Genomic DNA, 16559 nt, shown 5'->3' on the forward strand with positions numbered 1-16559 from the left:
AGAAGAAATAAGTCATAGACTGGACTTGGAATGAGCGGAGAAAAAGGATGTATGCCTCAGGGAGACATCTGCACTCACCTTGTGCAGGGAAGTTCTCTCCACCAGTTGGAAAGGGGAGGGATCTACACGGCAGCTGTCAAAGCACACGTTCTTGTTCAGCTCCTCCTGTTCCCAAGCATCTATCTGACACAGGGAAGAGGAAGAATCACTCTTACAGCTACCTGCAGCATTCCTATCTTGTGTACCTAAACTAGTCCCCTCCTCCTGTTAATACTTCTTCCTTCCTGTGTTCATCATTCATCTTGTCCATTATATCTCACCCCTCAGGTTTCCCATCCCTTTCTTGCCAGATGTCAAGTCCTTATGGAAACAGGGCAATTCAAGATTTTCTGAGAAGATGGGATTTTGTTTATTCCTTCTTAAAGAGGGAGTGAACATCTTTAGCTTCCCTTTCTGAGTGCATCTTCCCCTTGTCGTTGCAAGATAATTGACCCATTGTGTAAGAAATGAAGGAACAACATGGGTCCACAGAAAGATTTAGATGAGGGGGCACCTGTGGAGGCCTCTAGTCTAAATCCCTGCTGCAGCAGGATTGACTTCAAGGCTAGATCAGTTTAGTCAGTGTAGCACAGAAAGCAAATTTCTTCTCTTATGGGTGAGACTTGCCCACTGTGCCTCTCCAAGAAGAAAATTACTTCAGCTATGGCTTTATGTGACAATCACTGAGGTTCCTGGAGTATTGCAAGTGATAGGAAGCAGGTAAAAGAAGCACTCACATGACCTCACTCTGTTTTAGCACCTGGTCTTACCTCTTCTGGTGTCATTGTCTCAGTGACTTCCACTGGCTCCTGTAGAAGAAAACACTGTTTAGGACACCCAGAGAACCCACAGTTTCAGAGTACAGAAAGGGAAAATCTGCACAGCCTCCTCACCCCATGTGGTCCCCTTTTTGTTCCAAATAGTGCACTACCAAGTGCTTAGATTTTCTTTATCCTCATCCATTATGCAGCGTACTCTGCTCTTGCTGAGCCTCCCTTACCAATGGCAATTCACCACGGAGTTCTGGTGGAGCAATTCAGGTGCCTAAACATGGCCACCTAATACTGATTTAGATGCTCTCACAATATCCCATATGGGGTCCAACCACTGCCCTGAAGTGGATGGATCTCCCATAAGCTCCGTCTGTTATCCCCAAAACCCTCTGCAGACGTGTCAGATAAACAAGGGCATTTGACATGGCAAGAGCCAAAAGCATTTTTTTTTTCATTTTTCTCCATCTGTCCAAAACTGTTTGCCAAATGGAATAGAACTGCACTTTATTGCAGGTTAGCCAAAATATCATTATTTTTTTTTCACTGAGAAAAGATGCCCAAACTCAATCATGATGGTAGCCTGACACCTGAGCACAGGTGACTCTTCAGGAAGATGCACACTCCTTTACAGTAATCACACCCTTTCTCCTTGAAAAGAGTTCCCCACTGATGCTGTCAAGAGTTCAGGACCATAATTTTGTCCATGGTTTAGCCAAATGCTGAATGTCTCAAGTAGTAGTTTCTAGTTCCATTGCATTCCCTTCCTTCTTCAGGGTACTACCAGATTCTCTGTAGCCCTAACCTGGATGGTGCTCTCTGTTTCATGTGGACGGCTGCAGTGGCACAAAATCTGCTGGATCAATTGCCTCAGACTCCTGAAACTGCCTGAAGGATGAGAACAAACATGTGGATAAGAGAGAAGAACAGGTGAGAGACAAAAATACAAACCCCCACACCTATCGCATCCTCTTAACCAAGGCAGGCTGGGAAATGCTATGAGGGACATGACAGAGCTGAATTGGTCACAAACTGGCATTCAGTTGGTGTCTGGGACACTCCAGAATGAATATTCCCATGCAACAAAACATATCAACAAACTGGATGTGACAGGTGCCAAGGGGTGAGGAGTCCATGGGTTCTGCCAGCAGTGGAATGATGGGAATAGAAAAGACCAGAACTACACTCCCAGGAAGGGAGTTAGCGAAGTGGAGGAGGCAGGGCCTGGTGCTGTTGTGAACAAGGCTGTGGAGGAAGTTTGGTCAGAAACAATGATAGCTGTGAGTCAAACTAAAAAAAAAAGGAAAGGGAGGTCTCATGAATTCACTTCTGCTCCACTTTCTCATGTCATTCCTGGGTCACTCAGTTGTAGCCTCACATAAAATGTTTCACACAGTCCTTGTCTTCATATGTGGGGTTTTTTTCTGCTTTGGTAAGATAGGTGGATGGCTGCCCCACGCCACTGCTCTGGAAGCATAAAGTGAATTTTTCTATGCCTTAGAGGTTTAGACATATATGAGGGATGTTAATGAACCAGAATGTGCTATATTGTCTATTACATGCAACATTTGGGTGCCTAAAAGCACGAACTAAAGCCCTCTGTACTTGTTCTCAAGACTGGGCTACATCTCTGTGCTTACTCACTCTCTGCATATCTCAGGACACATAAAGAATAAAAACAACCCACCATCCTGCATCAAATATACATGATAAATGAATCAGAAACGAGCTATGAGTACAGTCTTGAAAGCAAAGCTAATGCAGGCTGGGGTGTGACACAAAGGAACACAATACATCAGTGTTTGTCCATCACATTAATGCAGCTGAATCAAAGAGATGTGTGTCCGAGGGAGGAGCCTTTCAGTTTTGGAGGTGGCTGAGCAACAGCCTAAGCTACTCAAAAACTTAGTGCAGATGTTTAGCTCTCAGGCTTCCTTCCCCAGGGAGCTTCATCCACATGGTGGAAAAGCCAAGAGATGGGACTGTTCCATGCAGAATCTACAGAAAATGTCCAAGGAGTTGTTATTGCAAAGAATGAAGTGGGGAGACGGAGAGAGTCCATTCCCCGTGGGCCTACTTATGCTGTGCTCTCTGAGGGATCATAACAAAAGGTATTTCCAGGTACATTACACTGATGTTGAGGTGCACTAACAAAGTGTCTTTCATTCAGGAACAGCAAAGATCCTTCTCTCAGTCTCTGGGAAACCAGCACCTCACACAGGCAGATACACACAGTTAGCATGAAAGCTTCCCCAAGCTGGGGATGGATGTGGTTGAGCCACGACAGAAGTTACTATACCTGAGTGTTGCTGGGGCTCCAAGGTTTCAGGCATTTGTTTAAGAGGACTTGTTGGGCCATTTGGCTCCTCCGGGTAACTGGGAGTGGGACTTGGAGGCCAAGGCAGCTGTTATGGAAAGGGGAGAAAATAAAGTCCACCTTATGCCATTTATTTCTCAGCTTCCTCAAATGCCTAAGTGCTTCTAAGCAGTCTCTATGTGGCAGTCTGTCCACTTCTCTCCCTCACCTCTCCCTTCTCCTCTGTATCCTCATCCTCATCAACATAAGCAAAAGATTCATGCTTCAGCTTTGGCAGGTTTGCCCAGGGTCCATCATAGGGTGCCTCATTCAGCTTCTGCTGCATTTCTCTGTTGTGGAGCCGTCGCCGCTCTGGGCTGATGTGTGTCTGGAGGAGAGCCTGCAGTTCTGATCGCTCCACAGACCCCAGGAGGATCATGGTCTCTGCACAACACAGAGCAGGGAAGCCATTAAGCCACCTCAAGGTTTTGCATGTCTCCTTGCACACATCACCCTTCCTCCTTCCAGCCTCTTTCAAGTGCTCAGGCTCGTACTAGAGCTGTACATGAGTCACTGACCAGTCCTGTGGTGGCTCCCAGGCTGTGAGGCTGTAGGAAGAGACCTTGCCCTCCTGAGCTGTGCCATGCCATGCATGCTCTTGGCTCGTGCAGGATCCCAGGAGAGCCCTGTTGTCACAGTTCTACAGGCTTCCCACACACTTCCCTTACGTGCTGGATCTGCTTCACTGCCCACAGTGCAGCTTACCTGTTTGGCCAGCTGAAACAGCCGTCTGCCATACATCAGCCACACTGGGAGATCTTTAGGATTTATTTTTTTATGTGGTAGGTCACGCTGCCTGCTTCACAACATGTAATTTGAAAGCTAGTTTCTCCAAACTGAGACAGTCTTCAGGAAGGACCAGTTTCTTCACATTGCTTACCTGGTGAGTCCACCAAAGGCAAAGATTTCACTGTGGTGCTTTGGAGTACCGCTTGCAAGTCTCGGTATTTACAGTTGGACGAAACAAATTTCACATCTTGGACCATAATATCCTCAACAAAGATATTGTATTTGCTGTGAATTTGTGGATGATAAGAGGAAGAGTTAGCATATTAGAAATGTCAAGCACATTAATTCCCTAAAGAAATACCTAATGACCACTTTTTAAAAAAGTGCTCAAAATACAGCTGCCAAATGATCTTCTGTGAGAGCAGCCAGAGGACTTTCCAAGAGGATAAACACAGATTAGCTGAATTTCCATTACAGTTGTGTTCCACTCTGTTACCCTTCACCATAAAAGACACATGTATATATAGATGATTTTTATATACATACCTTTATGTATGATGTATACTAGAGAGAGGAAGACATTTATGGGAATAACTGAGTTTTGCTTCAAGCAAAATATCCAAATACAATATTTCAAATATTTGCTGGGGAAAAAATATCCAAACCTCACTGAATTTAGATAAATGAGACTCCCGATTTTTAAATTTTTAAGCTGAAGCAATTTGGAAATATGAATACAAATTCAGTAACATTGCAGGTCATTCAAACTTGTGCTTTCAGTGAAGAAAGGAAGAGGACTTTTCTCCATTTTTGTGTATGAAACCTAATTCTACTCCAACACTTGTTTTTCCTTACTGCAGGCCTATTCTGCCTTAATTCCTTTGTAGTACTGAACCCTTTCAATAACCTTTTATTCCTCTGTGGTCTTAATCCTCTCCTGCTTTATTTCTTTGCCACTCCCTGCTTCCACCTGTTTTGCTACTATACCTTATGTGATTCCAGCCCAAATCTGGCAGGTAGGGCAACTTCTTCACCTGGATGATGCTGTCATAGAGGCTGGGCTGCAAACTTTGGGCCACCATGTTGGCAAGAATGACAGCCACCATCATGGGCAGGATGTGAGAGATCTGACCCGTCAGCTCGAAGCAGATGACGGCGGTGGAGACAGTGTGGCTCACCGCTCCTGTCAAAGCTGCTGCACCTTTCCCACGTAGGAAAGGAATAACAGGGAGAGAAGAAGACTGTCATATAGAAACAGTATGGTATGTCAACCAGGGAAATTACAGCAGTGGGACGAGGTGAGGAAAAAGGAAGACATGGAGGCTCACCAATGACAGCATACCCTCCAGGTAAGATTTGATAAAGAATGTCATCAAAGAGGATCCCGTTGGGAAAAAGTGATGCCATGATTTCCCCAATGAGACGTCCAAATGCAGCACCTGAAAAATACTGCTTGCAGTTACAGAATTAACATTTAAGGAGCATCCAGTCTGTGCTGTGCAGCTGTGCTGGGCAATCACTTGGGTGTTTTCTAACAGAAACGAAGCCAAAAGTTACATTAAAATTACACAGGGAGCTAAAGAGTAGTTCTCAGTTAAAAAATACAGAAGTTAAGACTCCAAGAGGAAAAAAGGGTACTAAGATTGGTAATTACAGCTGAACCCTCATTCATTCATTTGGGCACACCAGGCACAGCAATAGCTGTGATTCCCAAGCTGGAGGACATATTTTCAGACTATACCGTGTCAGTCCAGATCTCAGTTGAGGCCCTTTAGATGCTCATTCTGTGAATGTCTAAACAGTAGAATCTCAGTTTACAGAAAAGTTTTTGTGGGAAGGGACTTCTGGAGGTCTTGTTCTGACGCCTGCTCAGAAAAGGGCTAATTTCAAAGTGAGGTGGAGTCACCCATGACTCCTTCAGACAGGTTTTACAAGTCTGCAAGGACCTCTTGGATTGGTGGACACAAAATAGCACGGTTTTCCAGAATTGTATCCAAAATGCTGAATGCATTGAAACAAACAATTTCTTTACATTGCTGCCTAGGTCTTTTCCTAATACAGCCTTGATGTTGGTTAGCCTTCATCACTACAAGGGCGTGGCATTGCCTCATGTTCAGTTGCTGCCTGCCAGAACTCCGAGGTTCTTAAAGCACCCTATTTCATTTGAGAGTTGTGGGTACTTAATGCTGAACATCATGAGCTCGTATAGTTCAGTCTAACACAGCCTCTCTTTCTGAACATGAGCATAATATTATTTTATTTTCCTTTTTTTTTTCCTATTGGAATTAAAACCAGTTGCGAGTCAATAAACTTTTTATGTTATCACATTTAAGTTACAAGAAAAGAGTAAGTGGTAGATTACATTTTGGGTACTAGTGTTGAGGTTCTCTCTTTTGGCTGGCTTTCAGGGGTGAAAGGAGTAACTACTATTAATTACAGGATGGAAGTTTCTCTGTAAGTTAAGAGGCATAGAGATTAGAAGGCAATGGCTCAGTATGTCTCCCCAAGTGTGGTTTTCCTTATGTAAAAGGGTAGGGATTACCTACTTGGCATTTGGTTTTAGGGGATTGAGGAAATGTCAAAAGCAGAGATCCAGAGGCTGGTCTATGGCCTGCTAATCAGGTAGTCACAGACATCAAGTGATGACTACTCATACACCAGATGAACCCTGCTGGGTGTGTAGGCAGTGTCTCTCCTATTCTCTCCACCTGTCAGATGAATATGCTGCAAAACAAAACTGAAACTTACCTAATACAAAAACAGGCATGAAGCCTCCACAAGGGATTGGCATCGTGGTGGCAATAACAGCCATGCAGAACTAGAACAGAGGCAGAGGGTGCAGTTGTTACTGAGCAGCAGTAGCATTTCCTGCTGCCCTACTCTGTCCCCAGCCTGGCTACAGAGACCAGAAAGCTGCTGAGGTGTACTACTGCTAACCAAGCTTTGTCTTTGCAGTACCAAACCTGGCCAAATACAGCTGAAAATTGACTATACTGCAGGCCAGGCCTTTGCACAGAGTCAAAACAGCAGTTTCTTGTTTATGTGGTCTACCCCAGTGCTGAATATACCCAGAAGAAAAATCAAGACCGGTTTTCTGGAGAGTAGAAAATGCCTTTAGTTAGTAGGACAAGGCCAATGGGTTGAGTGACTGAGGGTACAGCTCTTCCAGAGGCAAACGGATGGACTCGGGACAGACACACCCTGTAGTCCACTCATCTTTTCTACTCCTCTTTTCTTCAAGTAAGCAAGAACTTTTCTGCTTGGTACACTGTAATAAGAATTATCACAGAAGGAGAACCCTTAACTACCTACCAGAAATGTGCTAGAGTGTTTTACTTTAGGTGGAAACAGTTGTGTCAATCAGTCATTGATAGCTGTTCTTGACCTACTGAAATTTTAACTGACATTGCAAGATGACCTCAGCTCTTCTGCCCCTTTGCAATAAGTACATAATAAAACTATTATCACCTATTCTATGATATTTTTATCCATATATATATATATATATATATATTTCATCTTAGGCAAACCTCCTTCTTGCTATTTTTATTTTGAACATTGGAATATGATGTTTTCTTCTTTCAAATGTCTTTTTTTTTTTTTTTGTCTCTGTCCTGTGTCAATTACTCAGGATCAGAGGCTGGTCCTTTCAGAGGCTGAACAGTTGCAACTTTCACAGACCATGTCAGCTCAGAAATTTTAATCTGCTCTTGCTTTCTGGGAAGTGAGCAAAACAGTTTCCAGCTGTATTTCTCCATCAAGTTTTGATGGACTGCTAACAAATTCTTGAGCCTCACAAAACTATAGATTGTGCTTGCATATTCCTATTTGTCTCCTATCTGAAGTCAGGAATATCCAAGAGACTGTATGAAACTTCATTTAGATCAAACATAAATTATCTGAGAGTTTTTTAGTCAAGTATTTATTTTTGTGGAACTTGAGAAATCTTTCCTGATTTAGTCCTCTCTACCAGCTATTATACAGTGGATACCAAAGGTCATTCAGCAGGATGCATAAGGAGGATGACCTAGGGAGCAGAAAAAGGCCACTAAATTAAGGAGACTATTCCCTAATAATTTCGTTCATTCAAGGTGAACAAACATCACATACAAAGATGTAGGAATCTATTGCAGCTGTACTGCTTCATTCAGTACCCAGCAACTCCTCATTGGCACTTCTCAATCTGCTTTATAAAAGGGAAGAACATTCAGTCTGAGTGGAGAAGGGAGATGGTGAGCTGGGCTTCCTACCTTCACGAGGAAGAAGAGCAGGATGATGACAAAGACACTGACTTTAGGATGGATCCAGGCAGCAGATTTCCCTAGGATCTGGGTGTCCCCAGAGTGTTTGATCCAGGTATAATTATCAAAGAGAGTGCTGATGGCTTCCCGTGGCATCAACTAAACAGCAAATAAACAGGTATGAGTCATGAGATTAGATGGAGTAAATATTCTATCTCTGTTACAAGGAACTGGAGGAGATTTTTACTGTGGTGATTCATGACTACAAGACTTAATTCGCATTTTTAATCTTCAGGAAGAAAGACACAACCTTACTCAAACAGGTGAAAAGATAACTTCTTTTACACATGGTAACATCTTCCTTATTATTTGCTTAGAAGAGTGGACCTTTTTAAAAAAAGTTTTCTATGAAGGAGGTAGAAGAGATCATATAGTGCCTCCTCAGTCCAAACTCCTCCCTTTTCCCTGACACGAGGTTATTGGGGCAGAGGATAAGGAGATAACATTCCCAAGAGCTGCACAGAATTAGTAATACACTTTCCAGCCTCACCTCTCCTGCCATGAACTGCCCAAATCCATGAGGAAACGTCACAGATGCTATACAGAAGGTTATAACTGCAGGGTATATCAGTCGGCTGAAAAGAAAGGAAGTTATTACAATATGACCTCACATTCTGCTCTTGTAGCACCATCACTTCAGGACTAGGAATGCTATTTCTGTGAAGCCTCTCTGTATTTGTATCCATTGCTTTGGAGTGCTGTTACCGGCAGTTTAATGCCCTGCTCCACTGATCATCATAATTCATAGAGTTCACCTGTCAGCAAAACCCTTTTTTCTAACAGAATTAATATCATAGGAGGAATGGAGGAAGAGTGGAATGTACAACATGCACAAGCTTGAACATTTGGAGGGATGTGTGTTTGCAGTGATGTGTTGACCTATTGTCAAAAGCTGCTACTTTTCTCATTTGTCCTGATGACAACAGTCTTACTTCTTCACCCCGCATGCAATGTATCCTGTCCTAGTGGATTTAAATGTTGGGGTTTTTCATGCATTTCTGCAGGCACCCCCTGATGCATTACTTCTTGTGGGGAAAACTGCTTCTCTTTCTGCTGAATTGCTGACTGTCCCAATTTTGGGGAAGGTGTCTTTGATAGCCAGTGGGGTCTTGCAGTGCCAGGCCAGTGGGACACAGTGGGACAGAGGCCAAAACCATCCATGTTTTCCTACTGCTGTGCCCAGTCCCAGGGTGGGTGTCTGGGTGAGCTGTGACACTTCCTTCACAAGTGCTGAGACAACATCAGCCTGAACTGCTTCCACATGCTGGACTAATCCTGTCATGTGTCCCTTGGCTAGTTACAGTTTCCTACAGGAAGCGTTGGCTGAGATTTAGGAAGACAGGTTATAACCTTTAATTTGTTTCAGTCTAAGGACCTAAAAAATTCTGAGAAATCAGTGAAAAGTCTATTCCCACTTTTCAGGCTTTGCTCTACTTCTCTATTAACTTGATTTGATAGCCCTGCTGCTGCTTGTGGGTAAGGCTACATGATGAAGAAAGACAATATTTCTTCACATAAGAAAGTAAGTTAATTTGAACTTCTGTTTATCTAGTGGTTTTCTTCTGGTCAGGCCTGCAACTTGATAAGAAATAAAGTCCTCCATGTCTCTCAACTTCAAAAATTCTGATAGTATCAGATCTTTTTCTGTAAAGAGACTGAAGACATTTACAGCTAGCCACCATTTCTTGTTCAAGTTACAAACTTTGGCGGTTAGGACTTTATTAGAGAGGGTAAAACAGTATCTTCATGTGTCCTGTAAAATATTTATTGTGAAGGCTTTTATTGTACTTTGCATTTCTCTTCCATGCTGCATTTCACACCATTTGGTTGCTATCAGTTTCAGCTTTCAGTTCACAAGAATGAAGCACACTCCTTACACTTTTTGCCAACACTTTGATTAAAAAACAAATATATATTTAAAAATGTAGTTAGATTTCCGTAGTATTTAATTTTCCTGAAATATAAATAATGTTGAAAATTTCACTGATCTTAAAAAATCCAAACCAACCAGCAACAGCATGGTTTTAAGAAGCATGATCATTGACTTTCTAATTAAAAAATATTTTCTTTCCAATGAATCGTTTGCTCCATCCTCTTATCAAATATTATCCTCTTAACAAATATTGTAGAGTCTCCTTTCCAAATCAAGAAGCTATTTGAAACTATGGGTGCTGATGAAAAAGAAAATCCAGTGCAGGAAAAACTCTTTTGATGGTTGGAGAAATCTTACTCTCATACAGGAGCAGTTTCTCATATTTTTATTATCTTACACATGAAACGGTCTACTGTCTTCCAGAAAGCATTTGCTACTATCCAATACCAATAGGGTGTAAGAATGTGGACCCTAAAGAGAATATCTTCACAAGCACTCACTATTTGGTGAGAAACTGGCTCAGAGCCTTATGACGTCGGATGCCCAGGACCACTTGGCGATTGAGATAAACAAAAAAGGCTCCAAGGAATCCAGAACATATGCTAAAATGGAGAAAAAGAAATAAAATCATGCCAAACAATGGATAATACACAAGCCACCAACCAAGAAAATGAGTCTGAGTGGTTTAATCTTCAGCTGTTTGTGAAATCTTTTGAACGTCACCTAGAGGGTTATTCCTACAGCAGCTCATTTGAAGATATTGACTCTCTGATGAAAAGGGGGAAATTACTTTGTACCTCTTTGTCACACACACTACCGTTTTACCAATTTTCTCTTTCTGCGAGGGGAAAATCTATAAAATAATCTATAAAAAGAGACTGATGATTCTCTGCGGGGCCTTGTGAAGAGCAACTCGGTTAAGACCAGTATTGCCAGAACTTAAACATCAGGCTGGAAAGGAAAATAGTAAAAAGTAAGGGAGTTTTAAGTCTGATCCAGTAAAATTATACGCCTACAACAATTACGAATAGCAATAGGAGCTCTTGTGCCTAAAGTAAAGTATATCATCTCTTTGATCCTAATCACTTAGGCTTATGCTCCTGATCTTGATAAAGTAAGAAAAAAGTGTAGTCTAAGAATTGGTGTGATCCTTAGGCTCTGTAGCTTAATGAGACTTGGATAAATAAGGCCTAATACTCAAACATGAAAAAAAGGGAAGAATGAAAAAAGACTGCATTTAGGATTGGTAAAGGGAAGCCTTATTTTATGTGGCAGGTAATTAACCCACGTAATTCTGAGGATAAACACTTAATATTTTAATTCTATTAATTTCTAAAATTAATGAACTTTTGCTTTGTTATATGTTATGCATGCATTTGCAAAATCCCATTCTATTATTATTTTAGGATACTTAAAACATTGCACATTGAAAATAATCCTGCTTTATCATCTAAAAATTGCACAGAAACACATTTAAACTAAATATCAAGCTTTTCACAGACAAACATGTTCAATGAATTACTCTTAAATATTTTAAGCCAACACTGATTAGAATAGTGTTTAAAATAGACCAGTCCCTTAGGCAATATAAGCCTGTAGACTGCACAGTCAACTGAATTTCTCTGTAATACTTTATATTAAAATATAGATCTCTCCATTCATGTCCATCGATTTATCCATAAACTGGAAGTGGTCCTTCTGTATAGATTATGCAAATTAACATTTGCTGGCACAGAAAAAGCAAGATCTACCTGTTGATAGTGCTTGTCCTACCTGAAAGTGAAGAAATATGTTGGGTAGAAAGAGAATTCAATTTTGAGACTTAATGTTAAGAGAATTTGAAGCATTCCAATTTGGTATCAGAACTTTATCCAAGACTGTCCAAGCCTTTGGTGTTGTTTTTTATTTTAAAGACACACTGGACACCCAGGTGTTTGAAAGCACTTTGCAATTGTCATATATTCCTTTCCTAGCCTATGTGCAATGCTGAAAAAAGCGAGCTCTGTCAACTCTGTCCAAAACATAGTGACAAGAAATTTTGGATTCTAACAACCAGCTGTAAAATCACAAGGATTACGTTTTTCCTTGTCAGTCTAAACCAATAGATACCTTTATTGGTTAGTGCTCTGCATGGATTTCCCTGGATCCTCCCTCAAGCTCTAACCAGAGACATTTCCCCACAGTAATTACAAACTCATTTTTTCTCTAGTATTTCCTTTTTTCTTAAGTTCATCCTTTAATTTCCTCCAAATTAACCATTATTCTCTCTGAATCCAATTACAGTTGGTTACCCTTGTCACCATTTGGGTATACCATTCTCTCTCAAAAAGGATAACCAGTCTGAGCTTGTGAAAAGGAAACTTCAGGTTAAACCTTTTGTTCCATCTATGTCATGTGAAAAGGCCATACTTGTTGGATCTGTTCATTTGGGGAAAATGTCAAAACAATTAAAGGGCCATTCAGTAAATCTATTCCCAGAACTTTGACCAAGTTAGACCTACTTTTTTTTTTTTACCTCTGAGATGAATCTCTGAAAAAGATATATGGAAAGGAAATAACAAACACCTTAATAATACCCATATTTCTTTTCTTTGCAATTGTGATACATGGGCACCATTTCTGAAGGAAGAATTCCAATGAGTAGAAGCCTTATTTGTGACAACCAAAGTGAGTAAAAGTGATGTATGTAACTTTTTGGCAGAATTCCTAACACAGATCATATTATAACCTTTACAGAGCAAAGTTTCGGCTTCCTGGGAACTTACCCTATTATAGCAAATGCTGGCAGCTCTTGCAGATCAAAGGGGAAATCCATACGGAAGTTTGTTCTGAACAGGGCTGTGATGGTAACTGTGAGAGACAAAAGGTAGAGGAGGAGAGAAAATAATGAGGTGAGAAGGTAAATGCAATAAAAGCTAGGGGTAGGGACAAGGAAACTGGTTTATACATGCTCCTGTGTGGTTCCCAGACATTATATACATTATTACAGATTGGCAGGCTGCTCTGATTTAGTAGGTTCTGTTTTTGAGCACTTGCAACCCTAGGACTCTAGATGGTCTAGGTTTGCTTTCAGAGAATGTATGCATTATTTTAGCTGCAATCCCTCATTTTTTAAAGGGTTTTCTTTCCTTTCTTTTTTTCTACCATCCGTTCGCTATAAAAAAAAGCTCTTCCTGGTATCCTTACTGAACTAAGAGGTCTCCTTGCTGAGGCAGGCAGTGCCTGGATATCTGAAGAAGCTGTATCACTTCTCACAGTTGTGATTGCCTTTCAGAAGCAAAACTCAGGTCTTCACTGAAGTTACAGCTTCAACATTTTTGACTGATGCCAAAACAATGAAAGGCTTAGAAATCAGAGATAGAAAAGATCAGCTAAACTCCATCTTCTCCAGCTCACCCCTCCTGGTAGTGCTGCTTCGATACAATGCAATGTTGAAACCTAAGCTGCTTTTGTCTGGAGGTGCGTTTTTCTGTGGAAACAGTAAACATCTGTATGCCAGCAGGTGAAGGATAAATTAGCAATTTAATACAGAGTGGAAGTGCAGCTGAATGAGGATGGATATAAATCCCAACTTGACCTGGATGAAGGAATTATTTGTTCAATAAGGAAATAAAAGAAGCGGTGAAAGTCTAACATATGATAGTAACAGGAAGCATTAAGTACTTTTTTATTTGGTCAGACAGAACTAGGTTTAGAGTAATAATTTAATGAGGTCTCAGTGGGTTACATTACCTAAGATAGCTAAGCCTAAAACTGCATTCTACTATCCAAATTGGGAAAATCTTGCTCCCTGTCTCTTCCCCCTGTTCCTTCCCTCCTGGCTGTACTATTGTTCTCCTCTCCCGTTGGGCCCACTCTGACACATCACAGCCTTCTCTGAGTTCCTTTGCCTCATTAAAACCTGCCAGAAAACCTATCTGCTCTTTCCCTGGATTAATCCTCTGCCAGGGAAGTGTGTTGAATTGAGGGGAACAGCAAACACAGAGATGGCACCAGAGAGGCTTAGAATAACAGTCAGGGATGGAAGATGGTGAAAAGCAATGTGTCCTCTTTTTTGTTAGATCAGCCCAAGAAAGGGATCATCCCAATTCGGTTTTAGGAAACAAATAATCCAAGCCACTAAACGGCAGAGCGTTATAAAGTATAGTGAACTCATTTTCAGAGAGTTTTGCTACAAGGCAGCAGATGACCAGAGGAAAGGAAAACGGTCACAACATTTAGTCTGGGTCTCTCTTGCTTCTGTCTCTACTCCCTCAGGACAGAAAGATTTCCACAGAGAGCTTCATCCTCTCTGTCTGCATCCTCTTTCCTGAGTGACTAAGCCATCCTGAGACTGAATGTCTAAGCCCTTTTCTCTCCATTGGCTAGAAACTGTACTAGTTTCAAGTACCTGTCCAATTCTTACAAAGTTAGAAATAAAAAGGAATGGGAAAGTAGTTACTGTGAGTCTACTTAAAAATCGATTTGAACTCTAAGATAATGCTGAGCCATGTGTAGAAGGAACCAGAAGCAGCAGGAGGAAGGCAAGGCATGAAATCCTATGGCAAGTAAGATGAAAGTCTGGGATGTGGTCAAACAGAAATCCTGCAAATTGCAGAACTCCAGCCTTCCATGACTGGCGAAGAGGGGCTCAAGCCGCAGCAGCCAGCCAGATTGGTTGGCAAATAACCAAATGTTATTTAGAAAGTACAGATAGTGGTGTGTGTAAAGCCAGCCAACAAAGCCACGACTATCAAGGAGCCAGCAAAGATTCTGTGGGTCTAAGAAATAAAAGAATTTTGATGAGATGCTACACAGGTTATTTGCATCTGTCATTCTGATGTGATCACTTCATCCTGGTAGCAGGCATTGTAGAAAAACCTTGCATGAACAGAGACTGAAATGCCCAGGTGTGTAACATTTGAAGGGAAATAAATGAGCAAGAAAAGGCATGAAGGACAAGCTAGAGCAGACATGATGAAAGATCATAAAATAACGAATGACTTAGCTAGATAGAAGTTCCTAGTTCCTTAATGCAAGGACAAGGAGACTGACTACACAAAGAAAATACAGAACTGTGAAAAGGCATGATTTTTCCAGTTGAAATCATGGAACTTTTTAACCTAGACAATCAATGAAGATCTTAAGGAGCTATTAATACAGGTGTTAAAGCTGTCTGGATGATTTTGAAGAAGGGACAGGATTAAGCTAATTTCTAGTGTTTTGAAATTAATTTCTGGTGATTTCTAGTGATTAGAGAGACCAACATGGGAGTCAGAAAAGACAAAGTGAAGAACAGGAAATTATCTCCTGTTATCTGTCTTTGAGTTTCTTATATTTTTCTCTGGAAGGAATAGAGAGATATGAGTTTGGGGTTTTTTGTGACAGACCCAATGGTTAAATACCCCTCACTTTTAGGCAGAGTTACACAAAGAAAGATGTAGTCACTTTCTACATTCAGGCAGAAAGTGTAGTTGTTTTCTATATTCTAGAGAATATTCAAACCCCAAAAAAATCCAGCCCTCTGAAGTCGAGAGAGACATGTTATAGCAGTTTTAAATAAGTAAACTGCCAACATGGAGCTCAGTGAAATAGATATATTGTAAGAATAAAAGATAAAGGTATTATAAGGAGGAAGTTTACATAGAAATTGCATCCTTCTGCACCAAAACCCTTTTACCACAGTGACTGAGATGCTCTCCTGAACAAGCCTGGCTTGTGCAATTTCTGTCTGTAACAAATGTCACTCTCATACTTTTCAGTTACTTGAGACACTTCATTTTTCAGGATCTTCAGTCAGATCCTACCAATCCTGTACTCACTCTCCTAATCATTTAATCATCTCAAATTTCTTGACTATCTGTTTTTAGTCAAAATATGACCAAAGCAGGCCATGTGTTTCCCAGCAAGGATGACATCCTCTGTGATGGGATATCTCTGTGTTTGCGGTCTGGACACTATTCCGAGTTGAGGCAAAAAAATCCCATTTCAGGGAGACTTTTGCTTGCTGAGCACTCATATTCTGTCATTTATGAGTTAGATACATCCAAGCTCTCCTAGGAATAGGTTAGGCTAGACAACTGAGAAGATGTCATTTCCCTTTCCCCTTCCTTCTCTGCTGCTGGAAGTCATGTGTTGTGGCAGAAGTTTCAAATATCATAAAAACATTGTGGTTTTGAGAAAGATGGAAGGTAATGCATTAACAGACCAACTTTCGTACGAAGAGAGCAGGAATGGTTCTTAGCTTACCTGCATCCTTGTTCCAGACAGCAAGAACTCGGAACACAAAGGCACTAAAGGTAGCTGCAAAGAAGCCTCTCCAATAATTGCGCACAGCAAAGTAGGTGGAGGTGACCTCGATGCTGAAAAGAACCCCTAGAAAGAGTTGGAAAGGGAGAAAGGTTAAAATAACAAGTGCAAGGGTAGAGGCATGAGAGAGGATTCTAAACAGCTTCCTAGAGCAGTGGTCTCCACACTTCTTTGATCGTGCACTGCTACCAATAAAAGGTTTT

General features: G+C 41.2%; 1 protein-coding gene across 1 annotated transcript in view; it reads right to left on the bottom strand.

Annotated features, from left to right (window-relative positions):
• The window catches only part of CLCN1 (chloride voltage-gated channel 1), a 55214-nt gene that overhangs the window by 2758 nt on the left and 35897 nt on the right, over positions 1-16559 (bottom strand). Inside the window, exons 12-25 of the mRNA XM_062514892.1 lie at positions 16297-16422; positions 12834-12918; positions 10569-10670; positions 8686-8770; positions 8145-8294; positions 6643-6712; positions 5223-5333; positions 4882-5095; positions 4046-4179; positions 3335-3549; positions 3109-3214; positions 1615-1697; positions 810-848; positions 79-183 (exon numbers count right to left, since the gene is read on the bottom strand). Of these exons, the coding sequence (XP_062370876.1) occupies positions 79-183; positions 810-848; positions 1615-1697; positions 3109-3214; positions 3335-3549; positions 4046-4179; positions 4882-5095; positions 5223-5333; positions 6643-6712; positions 8145-8294; positions 8686-8770; positions 10569-10670; positions 12834-12918; positions 16297-16422 (1625 nt within the window). The remainder of the gene's footprint in view (positions 1-78; positions 184-809; positions 849-1614; positions 1698-3108; positions 3215-3334; positions 3550-4045; positions 4180-4881; positions 5096-5222; positions 5334-6642; positions 6713-8144; positions 8295-8685; positions 8771-10568; positions 10671-12833; positions 12919-16296; positions 16423-16559) is intronic.

Source organism: Cinclus cinclus, chromosome 2 (genome assembly GCF_963662255.1).
Source record: "Cinclus cinclus chromosome 2, bCinCin1.1, whole genome shotgun sequence".
Lineage (NCBI taxonomy): Eukaryota > Metazoa > Chordata > Aves > Passeriformes > Cinclidae > Cinclus > Cinclus cinclus.